The 27,643-nt window shown below is 35.5% G+C and overlaps 1 protein-coding gene across 5 annotated transcripts in view; it reads right to left on the bottom strand.

Annotated features, from left to right (window-relative positions):
* Window positions 1-27,643, bottom strand: part of L3MBTL3 (L3MBTL histone methyl-lysine binding protein 3) — a 75,184-nt gene that overhangs the window by 18,242 nt on the left and 29,299 nt on the right. For all 5 annotated transcript variants that reach the window (XM_042826480.1, XM_042826488.1, XM_042826471.1 and 2 more), the window contains 9 exons: window positions 25,908-25,999; window positions 21,560-21,664; window positions 19,980-20,115; window positions 16,500-16,591; window positions 15,847-15,998; window positions 7,832-7,908; window positions 5,702-5,787; window positions 4,605-4,715; window positions 3,005-3,119 (listed from right to left, as the gene is read on the bottom strand). In XM_042826480.1, the coding sequence (XP_042682414.1) occupies window positions 3,005-3,119; window positions 4,605-4,715; window positions 5,702-5,787; window positions 7,832-7,908; window positions 15,847-15,998; window positions 16,500-16,591; window positions 19,980-20,115; window positions 21,560-21,664; window positions 25,908-25,999 (966 nt within the window). The remainder of the gene's footprint in view (window positions 1-3,004; window positions 3,120-4,604; window positions 4,716-5,701; window positions 5,788-7,831; window positions 7,909-15,846; window positions 15,999-16,499; window positions 16,592-19,979; window positions 20,116-21,559; window positions 21,665-25,907; window positions 26,000-27,643) is intronic.

Here is a 27,643-nt window from a genome sequence, read left to right as displayed (position 1 = left end):
TACTTTCTCCGCCTACTGATCTCTTAAATATTGCCTGCTCTTCTGGTCACTTTATCTTAGTACAACCGAACTGAAATCTTTTTGTCTGTTTCGACCTACTCTCAACCCAGGTATGAAATAGCGCTCTTATGAGGAATAACTAAGTAAGGTAGGACACTTCAAATTGGAAACAAATTAGATAAGCAAGAAAATTATGCAAAACTGGGTAGGTTTAGACAACCAAGCTGCTCCCCAGGGAGGTGGTTGAGTCACCATCCCTGGATGTGTTTAAAAACTGTTTGGATGTGGTGTTCAAGGACATGATTTAGCAGTGGGGTGTTAGAGTTAGGGTAGTATGGTTTGGTTGCGGTTGGAATTGATGATCTTTAAGGTCTTTTCCAACCTGAGCAATTGTATGATTCTTCTATGATCTACTGATGTTCAAAAGCAATTTATCCATTTCTGTTTGCACATGAATATTGCAGGGAACCTCATCTTCTACAAGGATCTTCTTTAGGATGAGGCCTACCAAGCCAGCCTGTCACCAGATACTCAAGAAAATTGATCCAGTAACTTGACCACCAAAATACTTCCTCATACAGTTCAATATTTCTTCCATATTTCTTTCTACAACTTCAATGGCAATAAAAAAGTTCTTCCTATAATTCATAAGTAATTCAGTCAGAAAAGATAAAACTTAGGTTAAAGCAAAAAAACAAAAAGCTCTGGTTTTGTTGTTTTTTTAAAAAAGAGAATCAGCATGGTATGAACATTTCCTAATTTGCCTCTATCCACTGGTAACATGCACAACCTAGGAAAAGAACACACGTCCAAAACTACAGAAAAACTTACTGAAATAAATAAAAATATCTAAATATAAAATATTTTCTTCTCTGTTCTGAGGAATATCTACACTTGTGTAAACCCTTGAATAAGCAGTTCATTTTCCCCTCAAATAAGTAAAAAAAGAATTGAATTTTCCAGTAAAGAGTCAGTTAAGCTCAAAAATAAAATAAAATGTAATTGGAAGTCTATGCTAGAAGCAAAACAAACCAGTACACTGATGCTATGTTTTTGCACAAACTAGCTTCCGAACAAATGCTTTCATTTCACTTAATAAATTGAAACTCTAACAACGCCATTTTAAAAAGCTGTGTCTGTGTAAGAAAGCTGCTGCGTCACTGCAAAGTGATATTAAAATCAATACCAACACGTGGTTCCTAATTCCCTAACTAGTACCAGAAAGATCATAATCCATCATGGTGACTTCACTATACCTTAAGATAAAACACTCTGACTCTCATAAAGCTGTTATGATGACTGCTATAGGCTAATATTGGTAGCATAGCACAGCACTCACACAAAGCTCCTGCTATTAAAGACAGATATGTGGACCATACCATTAGACAGGAATGTCTTATTGTACTATTCAGTAATCACACTACTTTAATCGTATTCCTACAGAGAATTAATATTTTTCAATTTAAAGAACAGTTACTTTTCCTTCTGTCATATGGTCCATTTTCTTTCTTCTATCTAAATTTACATAAAAATATCATTACCTCCCATCACACACTAGAAAAAATGAACCGTGGTTCCTACATGAACAAATAGAGGAGATGATGTCCTGTATGTAAAGGTCATCTGCAGTTTTATTTCTTTAAACACCTCCACCAAAATGGAGTTATATATTTTGCACTCCCAGCTAGGTTAAAATATTTTTTCAATCACTGGTAAAAGAAATGTCACAACCTTATTCATTTTTTTTTTTCTGTATGATATATTTTCTATTTACGTAGCTAAATACTTTTTCCCACTGGACTCATCCTTCATTCAGAACACAGGATGCACATCTCAATTTAAGAAGCAGATATGCAGCATCTTATTTTACTCTCATTATTCACTTTGTGCTTTGCTACTTACGGCATTCTATTCAGATTCTGCTTTGAAGGCAGAACAATTAACTTCCTAACAGGCAGTCATCATTGCACCACTGGAATGCAGAGAAAACTAATCAATATATTCTTATCACAGTCTTGATAGGAAACACTTTTCTTGACATTTCAGAAACGCTGAACTGAAGCACAGAGATTTTCAGGTAATGAATTAACACTTTCTGAGTGTGCCTTATCCCTGTTATTTTGTATATAACTTCTCCGAGTTCAGCGTTTTTTATTTTCCAAGCACAGCTTTTTCTGATCTCAGTTATAGCTGTGGAACACTCAGCACTTGTGCAAAGCTCAGAGTTACAAGTCAAGTATTTACAATGCAAGTCTAGAAAAGAGCACTCAGTTAAAAATCATCTGCTCAAAGTTTGGATAAAGTGACTTCAATGTACCTAAAAACACAGCAGCATGGCAGGGATATCTTTGCCATCAAAATCTCATCTCCCTGTAACCTCTAGTCTCATTTATGACAGATTTCCCACTTCTTCAACAAGTTAAACAAATTCTCAGAGAGGGCAAGCTGATAAAGACAGTTTCATTACTGGTACTATGCTTCTGTTTGATTTATCTCTAATATGGGCAGCATTAAGACTACTTTGTGCAGCTGAAGACAAAAAAGAAGTTAGCTGATTTTGAGGATTTGGCAGCATTTGAAAAGAGCACCTTCTCAGGGCAGTCTGGACTCTATGCTGAAAAGCACAATAACTTTTAAGAAGATATAGGCATAAGATCTTAAGAATAATATCCTGGCCCTGTAGAAGTACCACAGCAGTTTTATCATTGGCTTCAAGAGGGCCTGGATCTCATGCAACAAATCCTTGCTAATACTTCAGGTTTTGACTCTTAATTCTTATGCACACAGATAAATGTATTTTGTTACAGTAAGGGTCATTAAAGCTATCTACGAAAAAGTGATTAATTAGTGACATTTTAAATTATGTTGATTTTGCACTAAATGTCACATTTACATTATTTTGCATATCCTAGTTGCTACCTTTCTTTGGACAACACTGGCAGAGGAAACATCAGCTAGTACACAGGCCTTTAATATCACCACATTATAAGGCAATTTCACTCACTCAGTGGAGGCTGAAGAGGGTGTCCAGTTTTTGTACACCAGCCTGCAGGATGGATATCAGGACTATCTACATCTGTCCAATAATCATAAATACTATCCCAGCCATCAAAATGGACCTACATTTACAAAAGAGAAAAATATATTTTAGATTACAAGATTCCCTATTAAAACAGTTTCTCTGAGCAATCTCTAGAAATGCTATCTCCAATAGAGAAGTCATTTTAATAAAACTATGGATGTTACACTGAAAATACATATATATTAGATTTTCGACCCAAACAGACTTTGAATGAAGAAGAGAGGTGTCATTTGGTCATTTACTGTGTTTTACAAAACAGCTCAAATCCCTACAGCAGAACATGCTTACTTCTCACTTTAATACCTAAGCAAGGAATCAAACAATTTAAGCAGAGTGGTAAGCAAAAAAAAAAAAAAAAGGCATTTATCCATTAAAAAAAAAAAAGACAAAAAAAGGACAAAAACAAAACAACAAGCAATAATTTATTAAAATCAGGTTATACAGGATAAAAAGTTGAAGCTGAAGAGAAATCAAGTTATGTGACATCCCAAAAAAACACCAATTTGTACAACATTTTTTTTTTCAAACAAAAGATGAATATTGCTTAACCTCTGTAGTTGTAAATGGCTCAGATCTCTCATGTAGACATGTGGATTCATGTACACACATACGTTCAAATGGAGCCCTTTTCAACCTATGCTCTGGAGTCAATTAAACTGCCATTCAAGAAGCTACAAATCCACCATATTAATAAGTTAGACTTGAGAGGATTCCTTCCCCCTCCTTCTTTTTCATGTAACTTAATCTTTAATTGGAAAATGAAATCTGCTGATTCCCTACCTGACTAATTCAGATTCAAAAGGAAATGTCAGCTGCATTTACTGCTTGAAGTACAGGTATGCTGAATAAGTCTCTGTGAAATGCATTACACAAATATCTTTCATATCCACCTAACTGAATATCTGGCATATGCCAGTCTTCACAGTCAAATGCTCCAGAGAGGAAGCTGCTTTTGTAAAACAAAGCAAAAACAATTCAATCACAAAAGTTCTGGAAAATTGCAGTTAAAAAAAAAATAAAAATCTGAAATTATTCCAGTCTAAATCCAATATATATTATTATATTACACATGGTCAATTATCACAAACTTCAGAATTGCAGAAGTTTCTGATAAAACACAAGAGATCAGGGTTCTTTTTTCATTTCTCCCTTGTATCTCTCTCCTTTCTTGGACTTTTACAAGGACAGATCCAGTTAAACCAGCCCAAATATTTTATAGGGTCCTAACTACTAAATCTTCACTTCTTTCAATAAAATGGTCAAATGTTTTGTATCAACGGTTTCCTAAGCAATTTTCATATTCAGTTCTACTAATTACCTATATCAGCAAATGTAACTAAGAGGACAAGAGAACAACCCCATCCAAAAGAATTATGTGCATATTAATAAGTGAAAAAGGACAAGTAAAAGCTTAGCTGGACACAGCTGAATTCTTGCTTAATTTTACAACTGTAAGATTTTGGGTTTACAAGTACTAATTGGGAACTGAAGTGAGGTGCTACAATAAGACAGAGAAACTTACTTTTATTCTATAGTCATCAGTATCTACAATAGTTGCTACTCTGATAAATACTGGATTTCTCTTGTCAACCACTTCAAGTTTCATGTTTTTCTGGAAGCCATGAGAAGGTTTCTAGGAAAGAAAAAAACCTATGTGAAACAGAAGAAAAACTCAAACCGGATCTTATAATGTCTAAAATCCATCAAAAACTTCCTTCCTTCTTTTCTCAAATCTGCCCTTCTTCTCCGACAAATACAAATACAAAAAGAAAATTCAAACCAATTTTCTAAGACTCAAACAACTCGGGTTGGAAAGGACATTTCAGCTTTTGGTAATTCACTTCTTAGCAAAGCGTTCAGAATATAGAATTAGTAACTGTAATCTGAAAATCTCAAACAATCCAATTTGAGAGCTCTGAAGCAAGGGGTTAGGGCCTATGGACTCACTGGTAGTAGCTAACATCAGATAGGTCTTCTGTATTCTCACTGAAAATGCTATCAGGCCACTGCTGACAGGGAAGATAGATGTCACTGAAAGAAAGTAGTATGTTCAAAACCAAAATAAAAGTACAGTCTTCTCAAAAACTTGGGAGCTATCACTGTATTCTGTCCAAATGCCCTATTCACAGGTTTACACATGAAAAGGTTTACTAAACATATTAAATACAAACTGTCCCTTGGCTACTGCAAGAGAATGGACTAGACAGGCAACTAGCCTGGCCTCTTATAATCATTCTTACATTCTCACTGTATTTCCTGCACCATTTAAAATGTAGGGATAGAAATACATAAGTTCAAGTAATGACATGATGATTCAGTGGCTATCTTATTATTTCTAATAGCGAAGCAGTAATTTCTCATAGCAAATTACATGAATTACTAATATTTTGTTGTATTTAATTGCATTTGAAACAATTAAAATAATAAAGTAATAGCAATTATTATTAATAATTACAGGATTTCTAATAGCGAACTATGAACTTGCACAAAAGTAAGCCTCCTATAAAGCAACAAAGTAATTGGATGCACTGGGAAATATAAGAACACCACATATATATTCCCTTATTTAATTAATCATATGCACTTAAAAGCATGATAAAATTGTAAGCATTTTCTCACCACTTTAAAAGCCCTTGCAGGTGCAGGTAATGAGCTGGTTTCTTCCAAATACTTCTCCCAAGAAAAATGCTTAGCATGTGGGTAGTCTGGCACAAAAGAAATATTAGCAAAATTAAACACTGCAGTGTAAAAAATTATGCATAATTTACAGAATGCCTAACTTAGCTTTATAATATTGCTTTGTTCTACGCTTCAGATTCCACTACAGACCCAGAATGTACAGTCCCCTTCTAAGATTTCAGCTTTATCAGCAAGCTGTTGAACAACTTGGTACAACTATAGAGTTGACCAACTTGCATTTTATGGGACAAAACTGCTTCTTAGAGTTGAAAAATGGATTATTATTCTCTTTGAAATTCTTCACAGCTATCAGCATGAAAATACTGATGAGGGCCTTACATGTGAACTTCAGACCCACATATATTTCATCAAAGTCAATGATGCTTTCTTTAATCCATTTCAAACACTAGTTTTATTGTTTTTTCCCTTTTAGGTCTTTTGCCTTAGTACTGCTATAAGCATCCCCCTACTCTTTCAATATTTTCTCTTTTCTTCTTGCATGGGTGCCTATCTTCCAAACTCAAGTTGTGCTTATAAAATTAATCTACTCCAATTCACTATGAAACTAACAAATAAGCACAAATAAAATAGCTATTTAAAAAGTAGCCAGCATAAGCCACTGTTTCTAAGAGAAACTGTTTTATTTCCCAATCACTCCTTCCTGCTTACTGTAACAGAAGTTGTATTTGAGTGATCCTGGGGTGATTCAGTCATAAAACTGATCTATCTAAAAACTAATACAGGAAGAAAAAACAAAGCATGCCAAATTTTTGTTATCAGGCCTACATCTTCTCAAACCTTACTAAAATCATATTAAGCATTTTGGGACAAAACTGTATAAGCCCTAGCATACAAATGTTCTGATTTGGTTTAGGTTAGAGGCTAGGACGAAATTCTTCATTCAGAGGGTGTTAAGGCACTGGAACAGTTTGCCCAGAGAAGTTTTGGATGTCCCATCCCTAGAGGCATTGAAGGTCAGACTTGATGAGCTCCTGGGAAGTCTGATCTAAAGGTTGGCAACTCTGCCCATGGCAGGAGAGTTGGAACTAGATAATCTTTGAGGTCGCTTTCAACCCAAGCCATTCTATGATTCTATTTTTTTAATGTCAATTATTAAAGCAATAGTAAAACAACCAGCCTAAGCACTGTCACAATGGCACAGGTGCTTTATCACTCTGCCAGGTTCTTGTACTAGGCTATCAAGTCTTTATGTTGGTTTCTAAAATCATTTATGTCTGACAGCTTTACAGGCATGAAAGGCATAAGAGATATATTAAGAGATATAAGTTAGATAGCATAGTCTTTTATAAAGCTGTGGTCTGTACTACTTCCCATACAAGCATCTTCTTTTTCTGTTGACATGGAGGGCTAATCCAGATACACACATCAATACTGAAAAATAGAGGTTTTCTTGTACTTACTAGCAATTAGCACTTTTCCATTCATAATGGTTGACTCTCACTTCTTGAGTGCCAAAGAACCTTAACAAGTTTGACCCCTTGATTGCATACAGCAATTGTCTTATCCCCACATTAACATGTATATTTAGAATCATAGACTCATAGAATCATTAAGGTGGGAAAAGACCTCTATGATCGTCTAGTCCAACCACCAACCCATCCCCCCCATGCCCACTAAACCACGTCCCTCAGTACCACATCTATGTTTCTCAAACATCTCCACAGATGGTGACTCCAACACTTCTCAGAGCAGCCCGTTCCTGTGTCTCATCACTCCTGATATCCAAACAATTTAGTTCACATGAAGATTATTTTTCTTATGCGGAAAATCTCATGCATCTAGAATTTACATTATCAGCACTTTCACAAGGTAAGCCTTACAATAAATGAATGTCTTTATTGAAGTAGTATATATGTATATACTTATTAGCTAATGTCTATTGTAACTCTACTCACAATAAATTATGTCCAATAAAAAATAAAAATCAGTAATAGCAATTCTTAATTACAGAGAAAAAAAATCAGAAGAGGTAACAATAAGCTCACTGTAAGATGTAATTATGCAGCTGGCTATTACTTACATCTTTCAGATATGTAGCATGATACAAACCTGGTGGGGTGATAAGAGTTCTTTTATGTTCTTTACACCATCCAACAGGATGAATATGTGGGCTAGCTGCCTCACACCTGAGAGGAGAAAAAAATAATGCAGTTCTTCAGACATCTTATTATACTTAGAAAATAATACATACTAAAAAGATTTAACAAATTCTAAATAGCCTGTGATACACTCAACTTATACTTAAAACTGCAAATATAACCTGAAGATAGGAATATGTTTAACACAGCCTTTGCTACCACCTATACAAACATAGGACTTTATTAAAATTTAACCAAGAGATCAATAAATCAGGTCTAAGTCAGTAGACCTTTACTGACAAGCTATAATGGTGGACCTGAAAAATTCAGATGTAGAGATTCTTGGAAGAAGCACGTTGCTTGGTTGCAAGAATACATTATCCCATCAGACAGGAGGTTTTTTAATATCAAGACTCAAACCTTACACCAAAAGTTAAAAGACCTTGATTACAGATCTGAGAGCACCTGGATGCAGATTAGAAAATCATGCACAACTCCAACAGACTGTCAACAACAAGCAAAAATACTAGCTTCTAAGGGGTTTGAATGGAGCTATGAACATGTTATTATAGCCCAGCAGAATACAAGAAAAGCACAAGTCTGCACAAAATTGTCAGAAAAAAAAAAACCAAAACAAAACAACCCAGGACTTTAGACCCCAACTTGCCTGAAAGAATGCAAGACTCATCAGTGAACCATGACTGAAAATTGCCCTAAGAAGGCTGCTCAAACTCTCATTCAGGGGACTAACAACTTCCTATATTTTCTATTATGTGAACCAAATTTTGCAGAAGTGCTATTGCCTATGGTGTACCACAAGAACCACAGAAGTCTAACAGGCAGGGTGAGCTGAATTGACGTGCTGGCATCTTCTGAAAGAAAGATCACTCTCATTCTACTCATTTGTTTGGTCAAATAATGCTTAGAAGAAAGCTACCAAGTTGGCTACTAAGTTCTGTAAGCAGTGGAAAACATCAACAACAAATGGACTGTAAAAATGTAATCAGCAGATGAGAGAAAAATCATTTTAATATTCATAATTAATAATCTATAAAAATATCACTATTTGTGTACTTGTTACATACATTATATACAACATGTAATGTGTATAGTGCATCTATAATATAACGCATATCCTATGCAATATATAGCACATATTATTTCTTAATATTACTGATCTACAGGAAAAATAAAAAGCCATGAAAAATAAAAAGCTATGAAACATTCACCATCTCTATGTCTGCAGCAATAGTCAGAGATTTTTTTTTTTTCAGTTTGATGAATAATCAGTGGTGTTTTTTTATGAAGCAGACAGTATTCAAGTATTCAAGATGACCACCTTGTATGGTTGTCTGTGAAAGTTAAAATAGTTAAAGCCTTCATCGTTTCTCATTTCTCAAAAGCAGGATCAAGAAATCAAGCCTAAGCAGACTAGGTAGGAACATCATCTCTCCCCCCTAGCTGAAGGGATGCTTCTTCCCAAACACTCTGCAAATATTTACTGAAAGAAGCTATGCATAGAGCATCCATGCATGAAGGCATCTAATTCGTACACAACACTCTTTGCATAAAATACTGAATCAGTCATTGTGATTCAGTTTCTATTTAATTCTTCTCTGAAGTCAGTGTTTCATACCATAGGCTGGAGATTGACTTCTATTCCTGCCTTTTCCTTCCAGACCAGGAGTTACTAATACAAAATACCTGAACAGTGGGTCTGTTCTCCCCCACTGTTGCAACAGAAGCACTATCCATTACCTACTCGGAAAGCATTAGCATGCTGAAAGTTCATACCTATTATCTCCCTTTGTTCGCAGCGCTAATTTATATCATAAAAACGCCACATCTAGATAATCTGTAATATCTAAGAAAGTGCAAAGAACTGAAAAAAGTTGAAGGTAAATTAGCAGGAACTCTAACATCCTCATTTATGGGTCAAAATGCTAGTTCTGCAGACCATGAACACAAGCACGTTTTAAGGATTGCAGGAGACATAGAATAGAAAAGACTGCAGAATGAGCCCTGAGTTACTATCACATTGCTGCATACAACAAAAAAGAAGGAACATGGTGTATTTAGGAGACACGAAACACTTTTTTAATCTAAAAAGTAATTTCACTCAACGATGTCTAAAATACAGCATTGATGTATTTCAACAACTGAAATACAAGATGAATGTCTCAAAACCATTTTTTCACAATAAGCACTCTTCTAGCCTGGTACCTAAAAGGAATATACCAATGCTGAAAAATATTAGCCAACCTACTATAGTTATCTTGTGGGTTTATGTTTAAAAGAGTTGCGCTCTTATTTCTTGGTGATAATGTGAAACAAATCCCTTTCTAGTGGATAAAATCTGCTTTCAGTAGATTCTGAAATGGCTCTGACAATAGGCAAGAATTCAGCTCACATCAAGAACACCATTTGTCCTATGCAATATATAAAGCTATACTGTACATCCATAAGTATTTATAGTATCACATCAAGTACTTTCTAAATAACCAAAATCACTATTAACAAAAGGAATGAATATGACTTTAATAATAATTTTGTATTGATGAAACTCAGTACTCCAACTCCTAGAAACGCTTTGTCCCAAAGAAGTTAGAGAAAAGGTGAATGCCTCGCTCTCTTTCTTCTTCCTGTCTCTTTACAGTAACTGTGAAGAGAGGCTAGAAGTATGGGGGGCAGCATTCCTCTCTTCTATCCTTCTCAAAAGAAGGGTATTACATAGAAGTCTTTACACAGACTTTCACACAGAAAGGACACACTCTTAGTGTGAAATATTTTCTAGTAAAGTCCAGAAATTGCTTTCAAAATTCACCTGAGTTAAATTTGGGATCAAGACCCATGCTCATGAGCCACTACAGTATGATCAATATTTGCTTACAGTGATGGGCTGAAATGTGTAAAAACTCTTGTCAGGACAGATTTCCCGAAAGCATTACTTCTGCTTTGCTTTTGCAAGCACACAGTTTGAACATGTGTATAAAATTCTGAATAGTAAATGCCACTTCACACATTTCTCACTTTGAAAAAAGTCTGTCACAATGGATGACGCACTACTGGAAGATGCTCTGACACTGCAGCAATGAGAGTGAATGTGGAATGCGTAGCAATGAATACTTGACAGAACAGCACTGTAAAACAGCATTGTAAAACATTTGCAACATTTTGGTTTGCTTTACAAGAAAGCCTGGTCATTTCAAACAAGCCTGTAAGAGGCTTCTGTAATCACAACAGCCTCATGAAAAAAACAACAGCACTGTTCCAGCAAAATCAGGTCAAACAGTCCATCTTCACACAGTGATTTTACACAGCCTTTCAGCTTCTAACAGTCCATTTAACAATAAAAACTGGAGCTCAGTAATAATAACACACAACTTTAGTCAAAACTATTACGCCTCAATGTGTTATTTCATGCACATATATACCCAGTTTGGAAGAACAGTTACAGCCTATCAGCCAAAGACCAAGATGCATCAGCTGGAATGCCAAAGGCTATGCTGACTTTTCACAATCAATTTGCAGCATCCCACAGCTTTTAATCTCATTCATTCCCAAACAGATCGCAGAACACCCAGCTCACACGCCTCATAAATCACAATGATCCATGAATTGCAAAGATGCTCACTAGGCCCAAAAGTCTGCCACTATGAGCAGGAACTGCAGAACTTTGTACCTCTACACTTACGAATGTCTGGATTGCAACAGAACACTACCGTTTTCTAACAGGCAGGCTCCATTCACAGAGAAAAGTTGTAATGTTCACACAATTTAATATCACTCACAATCCATTCTTTCAGTCTTTAGAGAGCATTCAGACAGGAAAGAACAACTATTGTTTGTACTGGAAACTGAAGCTAATCCAGGCAGCCAAAGTGGAGCAAAAAGCAGCAGAGAGCCAGCTGAACCACATGGAGGGACAGAACAGCCAGCAGCTCTGCTAACTTACGAACAGCTTAATGACATCCTGCAAAGGATGTCAGTGCAAAAAAGAGCTACGGGATGTAAAAGGTCAGAAAGAAGTTTCACTGTTCACAGCTTCCTATAACAAAAAAAGTTGAGGGCAGCTGGGAATGTGAGCCCTGGCAAGTGCAGCGCTCTACAGGAAAGGAACATGCCTGCAGCTAAACGACTGCTAGCTCACAGCAGGAGAGGACGTCTGAACGGCAGGCATGGCTATGGAAGCAGAATTAGTTCTTTTCTATTGCTAAAATCAGCTGTCTTGTTAATTTTTCCCCCAGATCCATTTCATATAAACAGTTCATACAATTCAGATCAAGACAGACAGATGATAACACTGGTTGTTAGAAAAAAAGAATATTCAATACTTAGAAAAACACTCCCAAAAAGAGTCTGCACCTAAAGATTTGAAGATTTTTTATTTACTCATTAGCTTTTATTCTTTAAAATAAGTTGTAAATATTATATTCATTTTCTGTTTTGAGTCAATGTTTGTTTTTCACTTTTGGGGAAACAAACCTTCTGGTATTTTGAATTTCACATTATTAAATTTAGATACAACTTGCAATGAAAATATTAGCTACGCCAAAACACTCATACATACATGCATTATACTCAGAAATAATATTAACCCCTCAGGAATGCTGTTAATACAACTTCTTGACTGTGACATGTCAGTGCATTTAACTATGTGCAACAACAACAACAACAACAACAACAACAACAACAACAACAACAACAAAAAAAAAAAAAGAAAAAAGAAAAGCAAAAAGAAAAAGAAAAAGAAGCCAGGAAAAAGGAAAAGGAAAAGAAAAAATGAAAGAAAGAATAACAAAGAAATCATCCTGCAGCCCCATCTAGTGAATAAGTGAGAATACTTCATCGTTGACAAGAAGGTATTATTTTAGGTTATGACCTCCCAAAACGTGACTCAAGATATGCATCCAGAGGTGGCACAGCAAGTCACATTGCCATATTTTGTACTGATTACCTGATGATAAGACAGACACATGGTTATTTGCAGAACATTTTACAGCTTTAGATTCATGCATTAGTCTATTATCCATTCAGGTAGTTAAAAGCATGTACTGTGACCCTCAGTTCTTTAAGATTGTTTTATCCTCCTTTTGGCATATTATAATTACTTCAAAAAGAGCATTCCTTTCAAAGAAAGGGTGCAGCAAAATTTATTATCTCAAAAAAAGAAACAACTGGACCATAATTTTTAAAGACTTTGCTATTAGCAAAGTAGCAGATGCTGGTGGAGAGTTGAACTGGCCACTTATTTTGTATCACACAAAAATCCAGCCCATATCTGTGTCCAGTCTTACCTGTGTATCACACAGATGAGGCAAAAATTCAGATAATCAAAACTGATTTACCTTCACAAGGGGCATTAGAAATTACTTTTCTATGCACGGTGGACAGGAGCAGAACAGAGAATGAAGCATATTTTCCCACACTCTTGGCAAGCCGATCCCAAAATTTGATGTAGCACCTTTTCTGCAGGGGATACTCAGACCAAGTGGATTAGGCAGCCAGAGGCTGGTGAGGCTGGGCTGTGGTGCACTCAGCACTACCACCACACAATCTCTCCTGAGGGCAAGCAGCAACAATCTAGCACAACTACTGATACAGCTCTGACTGCTTTAGTTTTTGCTAGAAAAATAATTAGGAAGCTCAGGCTCTGGAAATCTGTGTGTAAACAGAGCAGATATAAGAGACTGGAGAATTGAAAGCCAGATTGGATCTACTGTTAATTCATGGAGATACCAAAAGACCAATTCCAGATTTATTCCAAGCTTAAAAGCAATTGGAAATTCCATTCCAACGGAACATCTTTGGCTCTCAAAGAAGTATCGTTTGTTTCAGCAAATACTACAGGATAGATGGAAAGGACTGGAAGGCTTGTGGAACAGAGAACAAAATTCTCCATCATGAATGCCCATTTTGTTTATTTTTCACCCCTCTAAAAGACACTGCCAGAGGGCTATTTAATGGAATTTATAATACACTGAAAATATCACCACTATGCATTAAAGACTATTAGCAATGACTAGTTCTAGCTAGGGTAGCTTTCTGCATCCATTCATGTATTTCCTAACACTCCAGAAAAGTTAGGAAAAGCATCTTCAGGTTGAAAGCTTGAAGCCTAAAATGCTTAGGCCATGGTTGTTGTTTCATACTTATTTCATGAAGTTCAGTAAAGTTAGTCAACTGTTTCTCATTCATTCAAGAAGAGAAAAGACTTTATAATTTGTGAAAAAGTTCAACTGGCCTAATCTAAATGAAAGATGAAGCTTGTTTGACTATAACCCCCCCCAAAAAGTTGTTTGAAAATCCTCAACTACATATACAACATAAACCATTTTTCCTTACTGCAACCATTGCAATTTTGAGATTTAAACTTACATACAGGAGTAGGGAAATTGCAAGGCCTTTACTCTGGGTAATCCCAACAGAACTTTTCATTTTTTGTTAAGACACTGATAGATGAGTAGTTTATGCACTCAAGATTTTTTAAGGCCCCTCTAAGTCTGGTACCAAAATTAAAAAGATAAATGGGGTGCATTTTCATGTTCTCTTTTGGTCAGACATTCCATCACTGTTTTCATTCACTATTCTTTTCTATTTTCCCTCCTTCCTCCTCTATTCACTTCTGTTCTCAATTACAACAGTGCAGAAAGGTAGGCCTGTTGACATGACAACATCACTATGCTTGAAATTCAGTGTATGTCTGCTATACATAGTGCAGTGCTTTAGAGAGGCACCTATGCCACCTCTGAACAAATTGCAGGTTATATTACATTGTCTTCATCTGCCATAAAAGCCTTACCTAAATGCTGTTTTCATTATTAATTAATGGCATAACTGTTATTTATGAGCACGTACATACCAGGAATTCAGAATATATTTTACCCCTTTCCAGACTCCAGCTACTTTGTAGAGGAAATGTAGGCTTTGTGTTATTTTGTCATGAAATTAATCACTAATCTTTGAGTAATATGGCCTATCATCTTGTCACTCAGTTCTTCCCTGAAATGCCTGCTCACTACTGATTCAATAAATTAATTCTCCTACAGCTTATTTGTCAGATAGCCCATACAATTATTATTTCAAGTTACTCGCAAAGTTTTGAAGCTCTTCACATCATTCTTAATGACACAGTGCCCAAGCAGTCACCAAATACAGAAGAGAAAGCTTTCTTCATTTATTTTTACAGGCTCAGCTATAGAATTCAATTACCACTGCAGAAGCATGATGCAGCCTTACAATGACCTACCTGCTCTGTACTAATTCACTCTGAAAAAAAATGTAAGATACACTACTTTGCTCTAAACAATCTACTACAAGAATATGCAATTGTAAATAAAAACCTGTGCTGCAACAGCCAAAATCTGAATTTCTTTGGGGATCTTCATGCTTATAATATGTCTTTGCTGCTTGCACTGACTTTTCACAAAGCCCCTCCACTGTACAACAACCTAGACAGGTCATCTCCAATACAGGGAAGGACACTAGGGTCCCAATTTTCAGAGAATCATATAATACATAAGAATAAAACCAGCTTTTGCTACGATCCTGATACATTACAGAAAACAGCTAAAGTTCAGGCTGAATTGGACCAAGGGCCTCATGAAAAGATACGGTCTTACTTTCTACTTACAACTATATGTAAATCTAATTCTAAGTCCAGTCACATTGTGATGCTGCACATTCTTCAATAAAATATTAACCTCAATATGTAATTGAAATGAGAAATCAGACCACAGCTTTAGATGTAGCAGCACATACAAACAGTCACTACAATCTCTGAACATTTTTCATGTGTAACCCAACAAGGGAAATTTGAGTCTTCCTGCCTACCATGGAGAGACACTGTGGTGGCCACGATTACAAATCTAGGAAAAGTTGGTACTGCAACTGTATATACTGTCTGGAAAATATTTTAGAAAGTACTGCTTAAAGCTAACATGTTTCTGATACATCTCACTAGGATACATATCAAAAACAACATACCAATAGTCGTAACTCTCATCCCAGTTGTCAAAATGAACTAGAAAACGATTGTCCACCATGTCTGTTACCGTAGCAACACAAACGAATGTAGGGTTCTTTTTGTCTACGGCTTCCAGCTTCATCCCTACTCGAAATCCCGATGGAATCACTGTCTATATAGAGAAAGACATTTAATTAAAGATAAATACTGTAAATCCAGAAATCTCCCCACTGTTCACAATCAATATATTCATGTCATTTCTAAGTTTCCCAAATAGATGCACCAACAGTGGCACCAGCTTAATTAGTTGACATGAGAGATGCTCAAGCAGAAAGAGACTCACGGTTTACAAAATAAAAAAGAAGTATTGAACATGATGCTAAAATTAAATATATCAGTTTCAACTCTGTCTCGTGTACTCTCTCTGAAAGACAGTGCTCGTTCTACAACATTGTGATGTGAGACGTAGGAACAACAAACTGTTAGGATTCATTTAATATACAATTCTTGAATATATCAGGTGTTTAAACAGATTAATAAAAGAAACTACAAGATGAGAATTGCAGAGATGAACTGAAGTGAAGCCTACCATCACTGAAATGTGTAGTAAGTCTAACACATATGTAAGCACACTAACTACTTTCCCCACTACCAGTAACAAATGAATACTTACTGCATTCTGGTTTTCAAATAGAGATTTAGGAGCAGCTTGAGCCTTACACGCCTTTAGATATGAAGGCCAGCTGAATTCTTCTTCTTTATATCCTAAATAAGCAACGTAAAAGAAGGGCAAAAATAACACAGGCATGAGACACAAGGTGAACGCAATTGATTTTATCTTAATTGTTGAAATTATTTTTTCTATCCAGTTGTAAAATTCTTCATAGAATTTCAAAACTGAAGAACTTATCCACTGCTAATAATTTATTCTTATTTCATATAGACTACATAAGAAAAAATATTTCAAAACTACTATTAATTTTACCTTAACATGAACTCAATGAATCTCTGAAGGATAACTATGTTGGATTATTAGAAACTGAAGCTGGACACACTGTAGCTTACAGAATTCAAAAGAAAGTTGATTAAGCTCTTCCATTTATTTATTATTTCCATATGTGGTATTACAAGGAGGAATCATGTTTGTTTAGGGCAGGATGATCCTCCTTACAAAAATGTCAGGATTTCTTTACACTATCTGAACAAAATACTGCTGAACATTATTAGTTTCCTGTAGATTGCTAGGACTGACATTTAAACTGTTCCTAATGTTCATCTAGAAGAGAAACCATATAAATGATGTGCTAGGCACCAACTCATGAGACTTCAGCTCAGTTTCAGTTTCACCTTCAAAGCAATGCAGGGAGCACTTCTTACAAAACTACTGTTCTGTTCCTGATCTCTGGCCTCTGACCCTGATCTCCGTTCTGATCACCAGACACAAAGGTCCTCAGTGTAAAGAACAACATTTAGGGGAAAGCCTAAAAACAAAAATTCTACAAGATATCAAAAATCGCAGTAAGGAAGTTTGATATTATAATCTCTCTCACTTCCAACAAAACTCTCCAAGGAGCACAAGCTACAAGTCACCCCTCTTTCTGCAAGAATGCACATCTCACCATCTTTCTCTTCTCTGCCCCACAGCTACCCCCAGTTTTAATGAACTGACTGACACTCAAAACAGATAAGCCCAGAGCAAGTGCTCTGTTGTGACTTTCAGAGTGTGGCTTTGATTTCAGAACCAACAAAGACTCAAAAGCTCAGTCTAACAAAAGAAATTTCCACGCTTCCTACAGACTTTACCTTACTTTACCACTGATTCAGCAAAATCACAAGTGGCTCTAAAATAAGCTCCCTAAGATATATCAAAACAGCTGTTTATACCATCAATGCCACAGATTCCCATATGGACTCATAGGATAAACTGTCCCCTACATGCATTTTCCATATTTTTATTCTAGGCACTTAGAAATAAATCTAAAATTCTGTTGATAATTTGCATCTTCTAATATTTTCTTATGGAAAAAGTAAAATAATTCATAATATATTAAACTGCACAAATTGGTCACGTTGAATTATTTAATTATTTAATCACTAAAGCAATAAAAAAGAGCTGTAAGCACATAGAGCTTTCTTCCTTTATTCACCTGTTGAATATGTTTTAGGCACACTTATTTTAATTCATAAATTATAATCCAGTAAAACACCATCAATTCTGGTAAGTGATTTCCTTATCTACTGAAACGTGTGAAATGTGTCACCTCTTGACTATTTCAAGTGCTGTTCAAATGTCGCAGACTATAATAGCTGTTTAACCTTTGAGAATCCCGTATTTTCAAAGAAATCACAGATGTCCTGCTGCAAAACTAAAAAAATATCTGTAACTGATGAACACTCACTTCTCTTCCATCTCCTTCCAAAGTATGACTCTACAATACCACTTGTTCTTTTCCATTTGTTTTCCATTCCACATGCAAGCTTAGACTGCATTACAACAACAAAGAAGTCTCACAAGGATGAGAGCAGGTTTCAGCAATCAAACCTCATAAATAATTGTACAGTTTACTGCTGAGATGAAGCAAAGTAGCTAAGCCATATGTAGGGCAGAATATTTTGCTGGTCTCTGATAAAATACCAGAGAATTATCTTGTTATTCAAAAGTTAAGATTATGTTCTCGATGGTAGCAGGATTACATAGCTGTGCAGGATGACAACCAGATTCCTGACAAGTACCTCCACATTTCTCCCCAGGGCATCTTTCTCAGCTCCTCTGATAGGCTCCATGACTTTCCTAAGTAAAAGAGCTACACTGTTTCAATGTGGCGAAAAAATAAACAAAACACAATCATACCAAAGACTAGAAAATGAAGAAATTTCATTAAAGTGATTTGGAAGAAAACTTTCCTCCAATAACAATAATTTATGATTAATAGAAGATTATGCTTTCTAACTGAGGCATTTAAGACAAAAAAAATGACAAACTCTCACCACAAAAATAAAACGTTTGCATTAGTAACATCAATAACTCTAGAACTCATTTGTTACATATTACTCTTCCGGAGGTCAACTTCCTGAAAAAAAATACGATTTGTGTTCAAGAAATCACTATTTCTATACAGCCAGTTATGCAGAACAAGGCAAGTACGAAAGTGGCAGCATGGAGCAGTCTTGCCCTGAAGTCAATGAGCAGCTTACGAAGAGCTCAGAAGAGCTGCAGCTCATGCCCCTTCATATTCCTACAAAGCTCAACTAAAGAAATGCCACCTTCTCCTCACTGGCAGGCCCTCAGCCCATACCGTTTTGGTGGTTTAATTTTACTTTCTGCATCTGAGCACTCGCATCCGCAGTTTTTTAATACTTCATAATGCAAGTCTTTTTCTCTATATTCATCATTTTGCAAATGTTCTAGGGCCTATTATCCTACTCTATTTCAGAACACCCCATTAATTTATTTCATTCTCCTGCACTCACAGCTTGCTTGCTTTCTCTACACACACTCTCTTCCCTCCCCAGAAAGGAGTCTGTTAGTTCTTCTGTGACAGCACTGTTTTATAGAGATACACTCCAATACAAAATAAAATAGTTATGTAACCTGAAATGAAATAACTAAACAGCAAATTCAAAATATTTCAACGCACTTGTGCCATTTACTTAAACTACCTGTAGATAATATTTTCAGGTTGTAAACTTATTTCTCACTCTCAATCTCTTAATTCCTATTTTTGTATCTATTAAAAGCTTACTCTTTAAGGCAAAAGCACAATCTTCATTAGTCTATAACAATGTATGTACACAGTATGTAATAATAAAAATGTCCTGAAACCTTCTACTAAAAGATTCTCACTTGCCAAGATGCTGCTTGTTTACTTACAAAAATAATTCATTTGGGGTCTACATTTGTTACTTAACTTTCTCTCCTAATGCCTTATGCACTACTTCTCTGGTTCATTTTGTTCCTTGCTTTCTATAAATTTCCACCAAATTAAAAAGGCAAGTTTTCAATCTCAAGATTTTAGCAAGACTTAATACACAGTTTAATTTGATATGTTCAAATATTCTGAATAAAAGAACAAAAACATTTCTGCCAAAAACTTTTTTTACATTACAAAGATAGATCCAATCTGAGAAAATGCATTCAATTCAAACTAAATACCTTTTGGTGGATGAAGCTTGTGACCTGTTTTTTCACACCATCCAACAGGATGAATGTCTGAAGAATCAGCATTCACCCAGAAGTCATAACAGTCTGAGTATCCATCAAAGTGGAGTCGTATTCTGTAGCCACAAACCTAAAAGCAAGAATGTAGAGCATAAGAGCATACAGTACTTGGGATTTAAGATCCTCACCCTGTTCACAACAGCTTATGTTCAGCATTATGCATACTAACAGCATGCTTTTAGTCAGACTTTTATCTCTGCTCAAGCTAGAATCAGATAACTTAATAAAAAAGAAAGCGTGATGAAGAAGTAAAGGTATTCTCAATCTGAGTGCTGCCTCTTCAGGTAAAAAACACTAAGAGCTATATACCGCTATTACTGTTTAAAAATTTAAAATTGCTCCAGCACAACATCAGAATAAAACAGAAATCCTACAAAAGACTATGGATATGCATCTGATACAATCACAGAGCAGTGTAGGTAATGATGATTTGAAGCTATCCTGATTCACCAGTGTGAGAGAGAATACCACTAGAACTCCAAAAATGACTATGTTTAAACATGGTCTCCAGAACTGTCATTAAAGATGAAAAGTCAACTGAGAGATGCCCCAGAATGTCATTATTCCATTATGTAATAAGATAATAATTGAAGAAGGAAAAAATAGGAGGTTCAATCCCTCTCATCCAGACTAAAGTTGCCCACATCTTCCTGAGTGCTGAATACTGTAACTTTTCCTGCAGTCATCAGTGAAATTCTTTTAACATCATAGTCACCCTTTTATATATTTAATTTATACTTCCATTTTGTCACCTCAGAATTACACAGGATTTATGTTACCTCAGAATTTATGGCAGGTCATTCTGCCATAAAAAATGACCTGTCACTTACTGATAAGTATCCAGTACACAAGCAATACTCATCTACTGACATGCAGCATCCACAAGAAAGTAGAAGAAATCCACAGAAACAGAATATGACCATGGGCCATTCAGAAGTGGGAATGAAAAAACCTAAGTTATTAAAATATAAACAATGAAATTACAGCTGTTTACCAGTGATGCAGAGCATCTACCTATTTTTGTTTCCGCATTTTACTATATAGAACAACTCCTCTCCATTAAAATGAACCTTACTAAAACTGTAAAAATTAATGTACATTTAATAGACATAAAAATTGTAATTGAGAAATAGGTTCTCATCTACATTTTTAAAAGCAAAGAAATCTCTTATGAAAAATATTTCTTCATAAGACAGCAAAAGATAAAAACATTTATACTGTATACTAACTCGCAGAAGTTGTCAGTACAGTCAATTTCTGAGTCACTAAACCTGAAAAAAAAAATTGTAGCACAATTGCAATGAACCTCCCCCCCCCCCAAAAAAAAAAAAAAAAAAAAAAAATTATCAGTGAATGTACCAACTGAAATACTAATAAACTTCTATAAAATCACTAAAAATCAGTTGTGAAACTTCACATTTTTCTACTTCCAGCAGCTGCTCTTCCAGTGGAGTTTCTTCTGTGATTGCGCACCACGGCTGCTCTTAGCAAACTAACACTTGCCAGGAGATTACCTCAGCCACAGTGAGAACACAATAGATTGACTGGTGCTCGGGATCCACACCCTCCAGCTTCATCCCTACTTTGAATCCGTTTTTGTTGTATGGGAAGGATTGATACTGAAATGGAAAAGAACACTTTCAGTACTTCTGAAAGAATACCTAAGAAAAACAGAATATCTTTACAAGGAAAACAACAGTGATTATTTATTGTGTTTCTGAAGGAATTAATGCGTTATTTTAAAGTAAGTTTTTCATGTTTAAGAACTTAACTGAGGAAAAGAGAAATTGAAAAACAGTGATATTAGAATGAGGCAAAGCTTTTGAGTATTTAGAAAATCTATGAGGAATTGGAAGAAGTTACACAAGGAGAGAACAAAGTTAGCCCTCAACTTTTTTCAATAATTGCCTGAAAAATATTCTAACAATGAAATTATTTATTTTTCTGCCTGTGCAGTGACACTTTCACAACTTTCTGGTGGTAAGCATTTCTATAACAATCACAACAATGATACTCTGATACTCAATGATACTTTGCCTTTTCTCCATCTCAGACCATCAAAGATGAACTGTAAAGCAGAAATACAAAGTATCGTTTCTATACAGGGATTGCCTCTTTAACATCATTTTCTCATTTAGGTGTTCAATCTAGATAACCTCATTTTCCACGAACATTTTTGCATTAGTGGAACATTATTACTCTTTCAGAGGCCTACAGGAAAGCTAGGGAAGGACTTCTTAGAAGGGCATGTAGTTCCAGGATGAAGGGAAATAGCTTTAAACAGGAAGAGGGTAGATTTAAACTAGATATAGGAAGAAATCCTTTAATGTGAGGGTGGTGAGACACTGGAACAAGTTGTTCAGAGAGGTTGTGGACCCTCCCTCCCTGAAAGCACTCAAGGCCGGGCTGGATGGGGCTTTGAGCAACCTGGTCTAGAGGGAGGTGTCCCTGCCTATAACCAGGGCAGCTGGAACTAGATGATCTTAAAGGTCCCTTTCAATGCAAACCATTCTATCATTCTTATATTATACTACAATGAATCCAGAAAAACATACTAGAAAAAAAAAAAAAAAAAGTGAAATGAATATTTTCAACAGGAAAGTGTCAGCTTCCCTGTATCATGTTCCTTGTTCTTCCTTAAAGAAGGAAGCTACAGATAAAGTTCAATTTAAGAATGGAAGGGAGAAAAGAAGAAAAACAGAAAAAAAAAAAAAGCTGAATAAAATCAGAAAGAGTTTTCCATGAGTTACTAAATTCAGAGTCAGTTTTTTATATCTCAAACAGTTAATGATAAAACACAAGAGAAGTACTACATGTGCTCCCCCTTCCTTTTGTTGCTGTCTTTGATTAGCAAGATATAGCATATTTTTCTTATCCTAAGAGGCAACACTTGTTTATAGAAGAGAGTTAGATGCTAACATTATTTTTGTATGCTTCAGATACCAGTACACAGCATGCTTTCATCACAGATTTTCCCTGAACTTAGAATACTAACAAAAAACTTTTATACAAGAAGAACATATGCATTACCAAATCAAAATCAAATACAGTTAACATATAATCCATTCACTCAAAATCTTAAGAAGCAAAAGAAGAAATGTAGAGAAATAAGACAGTGAATAAAAATATAGAGCACACTTGTGCCAAAACATCCAAAACTCTTCTGGTAAATGATGGTAAATGAATACAGAGAAACACAAACAGAGGATCTGTTTTACCTAGCTTATGCTACCTAAAAATTATACCTGCTATCCAGCCATCTACAGCACCACCAGTCAGAGAAAGATGAGACCTCTGTAGGTCTCTACATGAAAGGATGAGAATCATCTCTTTGATGGTGCTGACTGCAATTCATCTGAATAATATATCCAGGAGAAAAAAAATACAGTATGAGGCACAGGGGCAGAAACACACAGTCAAGGGGAAGGGAAATGAAGAACTAGACCAGCTGAAGTCAGCCCGAAGGGGTCGGCTAATAGATGAAGAGTCTTTCTAAAAACAGGTTAGATTTTGAGAGCTCAGTTTGAGAGATTAGAGTGGCTGACTAAAGTACAAGTATTTGAGAAGTTATTTCACCTTAGCAATGCCATGCTTGAGGTTTTTCTTCCCAGTTAAAATTCAAAAAAATTACACTATGTGTATAATTGTGGATACTTCCTCAAGATGAAAGTAAAAACAGTATTTAAAAAAAAAAAAAAATCACTAAACTGAAGTTTTTCAAGCTCATCTTGATACAATGTCTTGCAGCTCCAACAGACTGCATCACAACAAAATATTTTACTGTAACAATGAAATGCTGGAAATAGCAAGAAATTGAGGAACAGTACCCAAAAAGGTAACAGAGATTTTGCAAAAGCAGGTACAAAGAAAAGAAACAATTACATCTCAGATCTGTTTTTTCCTTCATGGCTATAATATACATTGTAAATTTCAAATTCTACAAAGTATGACAAACAGTATGACACAAATATCACCCAGCTATTTTCTGAAATATGAGACATGAATTATCCGCAATGCTTTCTACTGTCAAATTGAACACTTTTAAGGCAACACACTATTTCCATTACAGAAAAATAACAAGCAACTTTGAGGAGCCTAATAACTTTAATGCTATTTAACAGATTTCAATTTTGTACATTATGCTTATGTCATACAGCACCGGAGGTAAAGTCTGTAACAAACTCAGTTATCACGCATTTCCTTCATAACAAACATTTAAAGATACATTATTAAGGAAAGAAATAAGAACAAAAGAGTAAATATAAAAGCAGTCTGCAAATGAGAATTAGAAATTTTTTTTTTTTTTTTTTTTGGTGCAAGAACCTAGACAAAACCCAGAAGATTGTGTCAGGGGAACTGGAGATGGAAGAAAAACAAAACTCAAGGGTCAGTTAATTTCCTTTTCTCAGAACAATAAGATCTTGTCAGTTGCAGCCTAGAAGTGAGTCTGAGATTTAAGTAACAGATAGTGGGAAGGCTTCTCCGTTATGCTAACTATTTAACAAAGAGTACAAAAAATCCTGTTGAATATTATTGCTTCTGAACTGGAAAAAAATACAGTAATTCTCAAAACCCAAACAAGAAACAAGGATTCAAAATTGTTGCTGGGTATGTTTTTCTTAGTTTTTGTTTTAACACTACTGTTTCTGTGGTTTGCTTGTCCATCTGTAAAATGGAGTAATATTACCTGGCCTCTTCTGACTGGTATTAAGAATCTTCTCTCTGCTACAGGGTTAAAAGTACTGTGCACTAAATAAAAAGCTGTGTGCTGCAGCAGCAGCGTTTCGTGGAATTTCAGACAGATAGAGCAACACTTTTGAAATCTACATTTCAGATAGTGACACTACTTACCAGGATTTTTTGGTCACTTTTTCAACCAGTGAACAGTACAGGGGGATACAATAAATGGTAGTCAGATAACTGTCATTCTTGCACTTGGAAATTTTTGGATTCTCTACACTGCAATATTATTTACTTTGTTAATTAATTTTATATCTCAGCAATGTCTAGGAGAACCAATTAAAGATCAGCCACACACACGTGTAAGCTGAAAAGCTGATCTCTGTGCAAGAGAGATCTAATAGTTGGAGTGTAAAGCGAAGTGAAACAAATGGATGCAAGAAAGAGACTCCAAGATAAGGATAGAATTATCAAAAGGAAGTATAACTGTTAGAATTATACAGTGGAGAAGTGCAGTAGCTGAGAATGTTCGTATGTTTTACCAGCTTTCGCAAAAGAGAGCAGCACGAAAGCTTTGCTGATTTGCATACAGAGCTCTCATCTGAGCAAGAGACAGCACAACCACTGAAATGGCAAATGACAAAGTCTACCGTCAGGCAAAGGACAAGCAAGAGGTGATGATGTGACATCTAATCAGACGATAGGCAAAATGGGAACAAGGCAAACTAGTATCAGATGTAATAAAAGACATAAGACATCAGCAAGAGCTGCAAAAAGACAGGTAATATAATCAAAGCAACAAGCTGAAAGACGACCTTTGTAACAGCTTTCTAAGCATATTTAAAGGGAATGATATGTCACATAAAAATTAGGATATATATCAGATTTTCAGCCTCAGAAATTACAAAGAAAGACTAGAACTTGCAGACTCTGGAAAAGCAGCTGTTTTCTATGGTTTCAGCTGACAGCATTTAACTAAAACCACACATTTCTTTGAAAAAGCAGAGAAAGATAACTAATTTTACACATTTTCTGAATACTTTGATGATTGCTGATGCATTGCCTTAATCACACAGGTTTATCACTAGGGAAGTGTAACATTTTATTATTTTTATTTCAATTGATTTCCCTAGAAGTTTCTTGATCTTCACTAGTTGATGATCTCAACTTCAGAAGTCATACCTCTTTAAAAAGCTTAGTAGGTACTGCAATAGCTTTTTCTTCCTCTAGATAGGACGCCCAACACCACAGTTGCTTCCCTTTAGAGGATACAGCTGTAAAGGATAGAATAAAAAAAGATTTCTCTGTTAATTTCTTAACAAAATAAAATAAGCAAAATGTTTATAACATATCTATCTCAAATCTACATTTTATTAAATGCATTCGTGATATTTCTTGAGACTTATTTCAAGAAAACAGTAATTGTGTGGGTTTAAGGTACCATGAACATGCAGGTTTGTACAGAATTATTTCCATCGGTTCCAACCTTGATTATTAAGAAGAAAAAGTTCATTCTTGTGATGAGAACAATTTACATAATCTTGCCTTCTGCCTCTTTTCTCTTATTGCTCCTATAAAAGCATTCAGATGTACAATTTACAAACACACTTAAGAAGATCAGATCAAATCATACAAAGTAGTTCTATATTAAAAAAAAATTCTTCAGAAAAAGAAAATTCCAATTCAGTAAAGCAGTTTCAGTTGGATAGCAGTCATGATATGTTCTTTTTTTAACCTTAGTTGAAGCACTTTATTCTATGACAGTACTCACTACACAGTTCGATTGTTTTGGGCAGAAAGGTAGTGATTTAACAATAATTTTTTCAGACCATCAGAACTTACACCGGTCCTTTTTTTCCAGCCTCATTTTTTCATTAACATAAAGGAGAAGCTATGTAGTATGGACATTTGCATACACTTGCATATGCATTATTGATTATAGCTCATCTTAAGGAAACAGCACTGAGCAGTAACTAGCAAAAGCCAGGAACTTCAAAAACAGATGGTTTGTGAGGCTGGCCATGTATACATCTACTTTAATATACCTCCACTCCGCTCTGCTGCTCACTGTCTAAAATGCCTCTTCCATGCACGTAGCTTAGCAATTCAGATCATAAGCTCATGTCAGCAGGAGAATTTCTCATCAACCATGATGTGATCCTGGTCTGATACTGATTGCAGGCTACTCACAAGAGAAATAAGCCTCTTAAATAATACTTCGGCTAAGTGTTTTCCATTTAAAATGTGAACCATAACAATAGTGATGCCAAACTCTCCCAAAGACATAATTCAACCAAAATATAACAAAATTCACATCCACAGTGATTGTTCAATGCTTTTAAAGCCCATTTTACTTGTGATTAACCCAGTTGTTATCTGTTCTGTTATTTAAGAGATGTGTTGCTCGGCAAAATAATACAGTTATACGCTTGGTTCTGAACACACATTTTGCCTACAAACAAACAAGACAAATCTATACAAATCATTATGTCAGTGGACAGCAGTGTCCAGTCAGAATCAGCTTTGTGCTTGTATCCCATATACTTGATACGGTCCCAGTTCTGGATACAACTGCAGAAATGGTATTTACATTTCAGGAGTAATTCTATCTCAGGAAGAGAATCTTCTGTAACTTTTTTACACATTGCATCCTCGATCAGTGTATCACATACTGTGCAGCAGAGCTACTTGGAGCTCTGTGCTAAAGGCAACTTCTGGTAACAGCTCCCAGCATACCAAAAGAAACACCCTGGAGGGCGAACGTGTAGCCTTCTGGTGAGTACTGATTTTCTGAATCTTCCAAAAAGTATCTATCATGTTAACAGCTTGAAAAAACAGTGCTCATTTAAAAAATGTTTTATTATGCCACTTCATGCAGTATATTTCCCTTTGGACTGATTATAGCAATTATTCCTAAA

The sequence above is a fragment of the Centrocercus urophasianus genome, unplaced genomic scaffold (genome assembly GCF_019232065.1).
Source record: "Centrocercus urophasianus isolate 14NV4802_14NV808 unplaced genomic scaffold, USGS_Curo_1.0 seq_10, whole genome shotgun sequence".
Lineage (NCBI taxonomy): Eukaryota > Metazoa > Chordata > Aves > Galliformes > Phasianidae > Centrocercus > Centrocercus urophasianus.
Note: the sequence above shows the minus strand (reverse complement) of the source record. Positions and strands in the feature narration are given on the sequence as shown.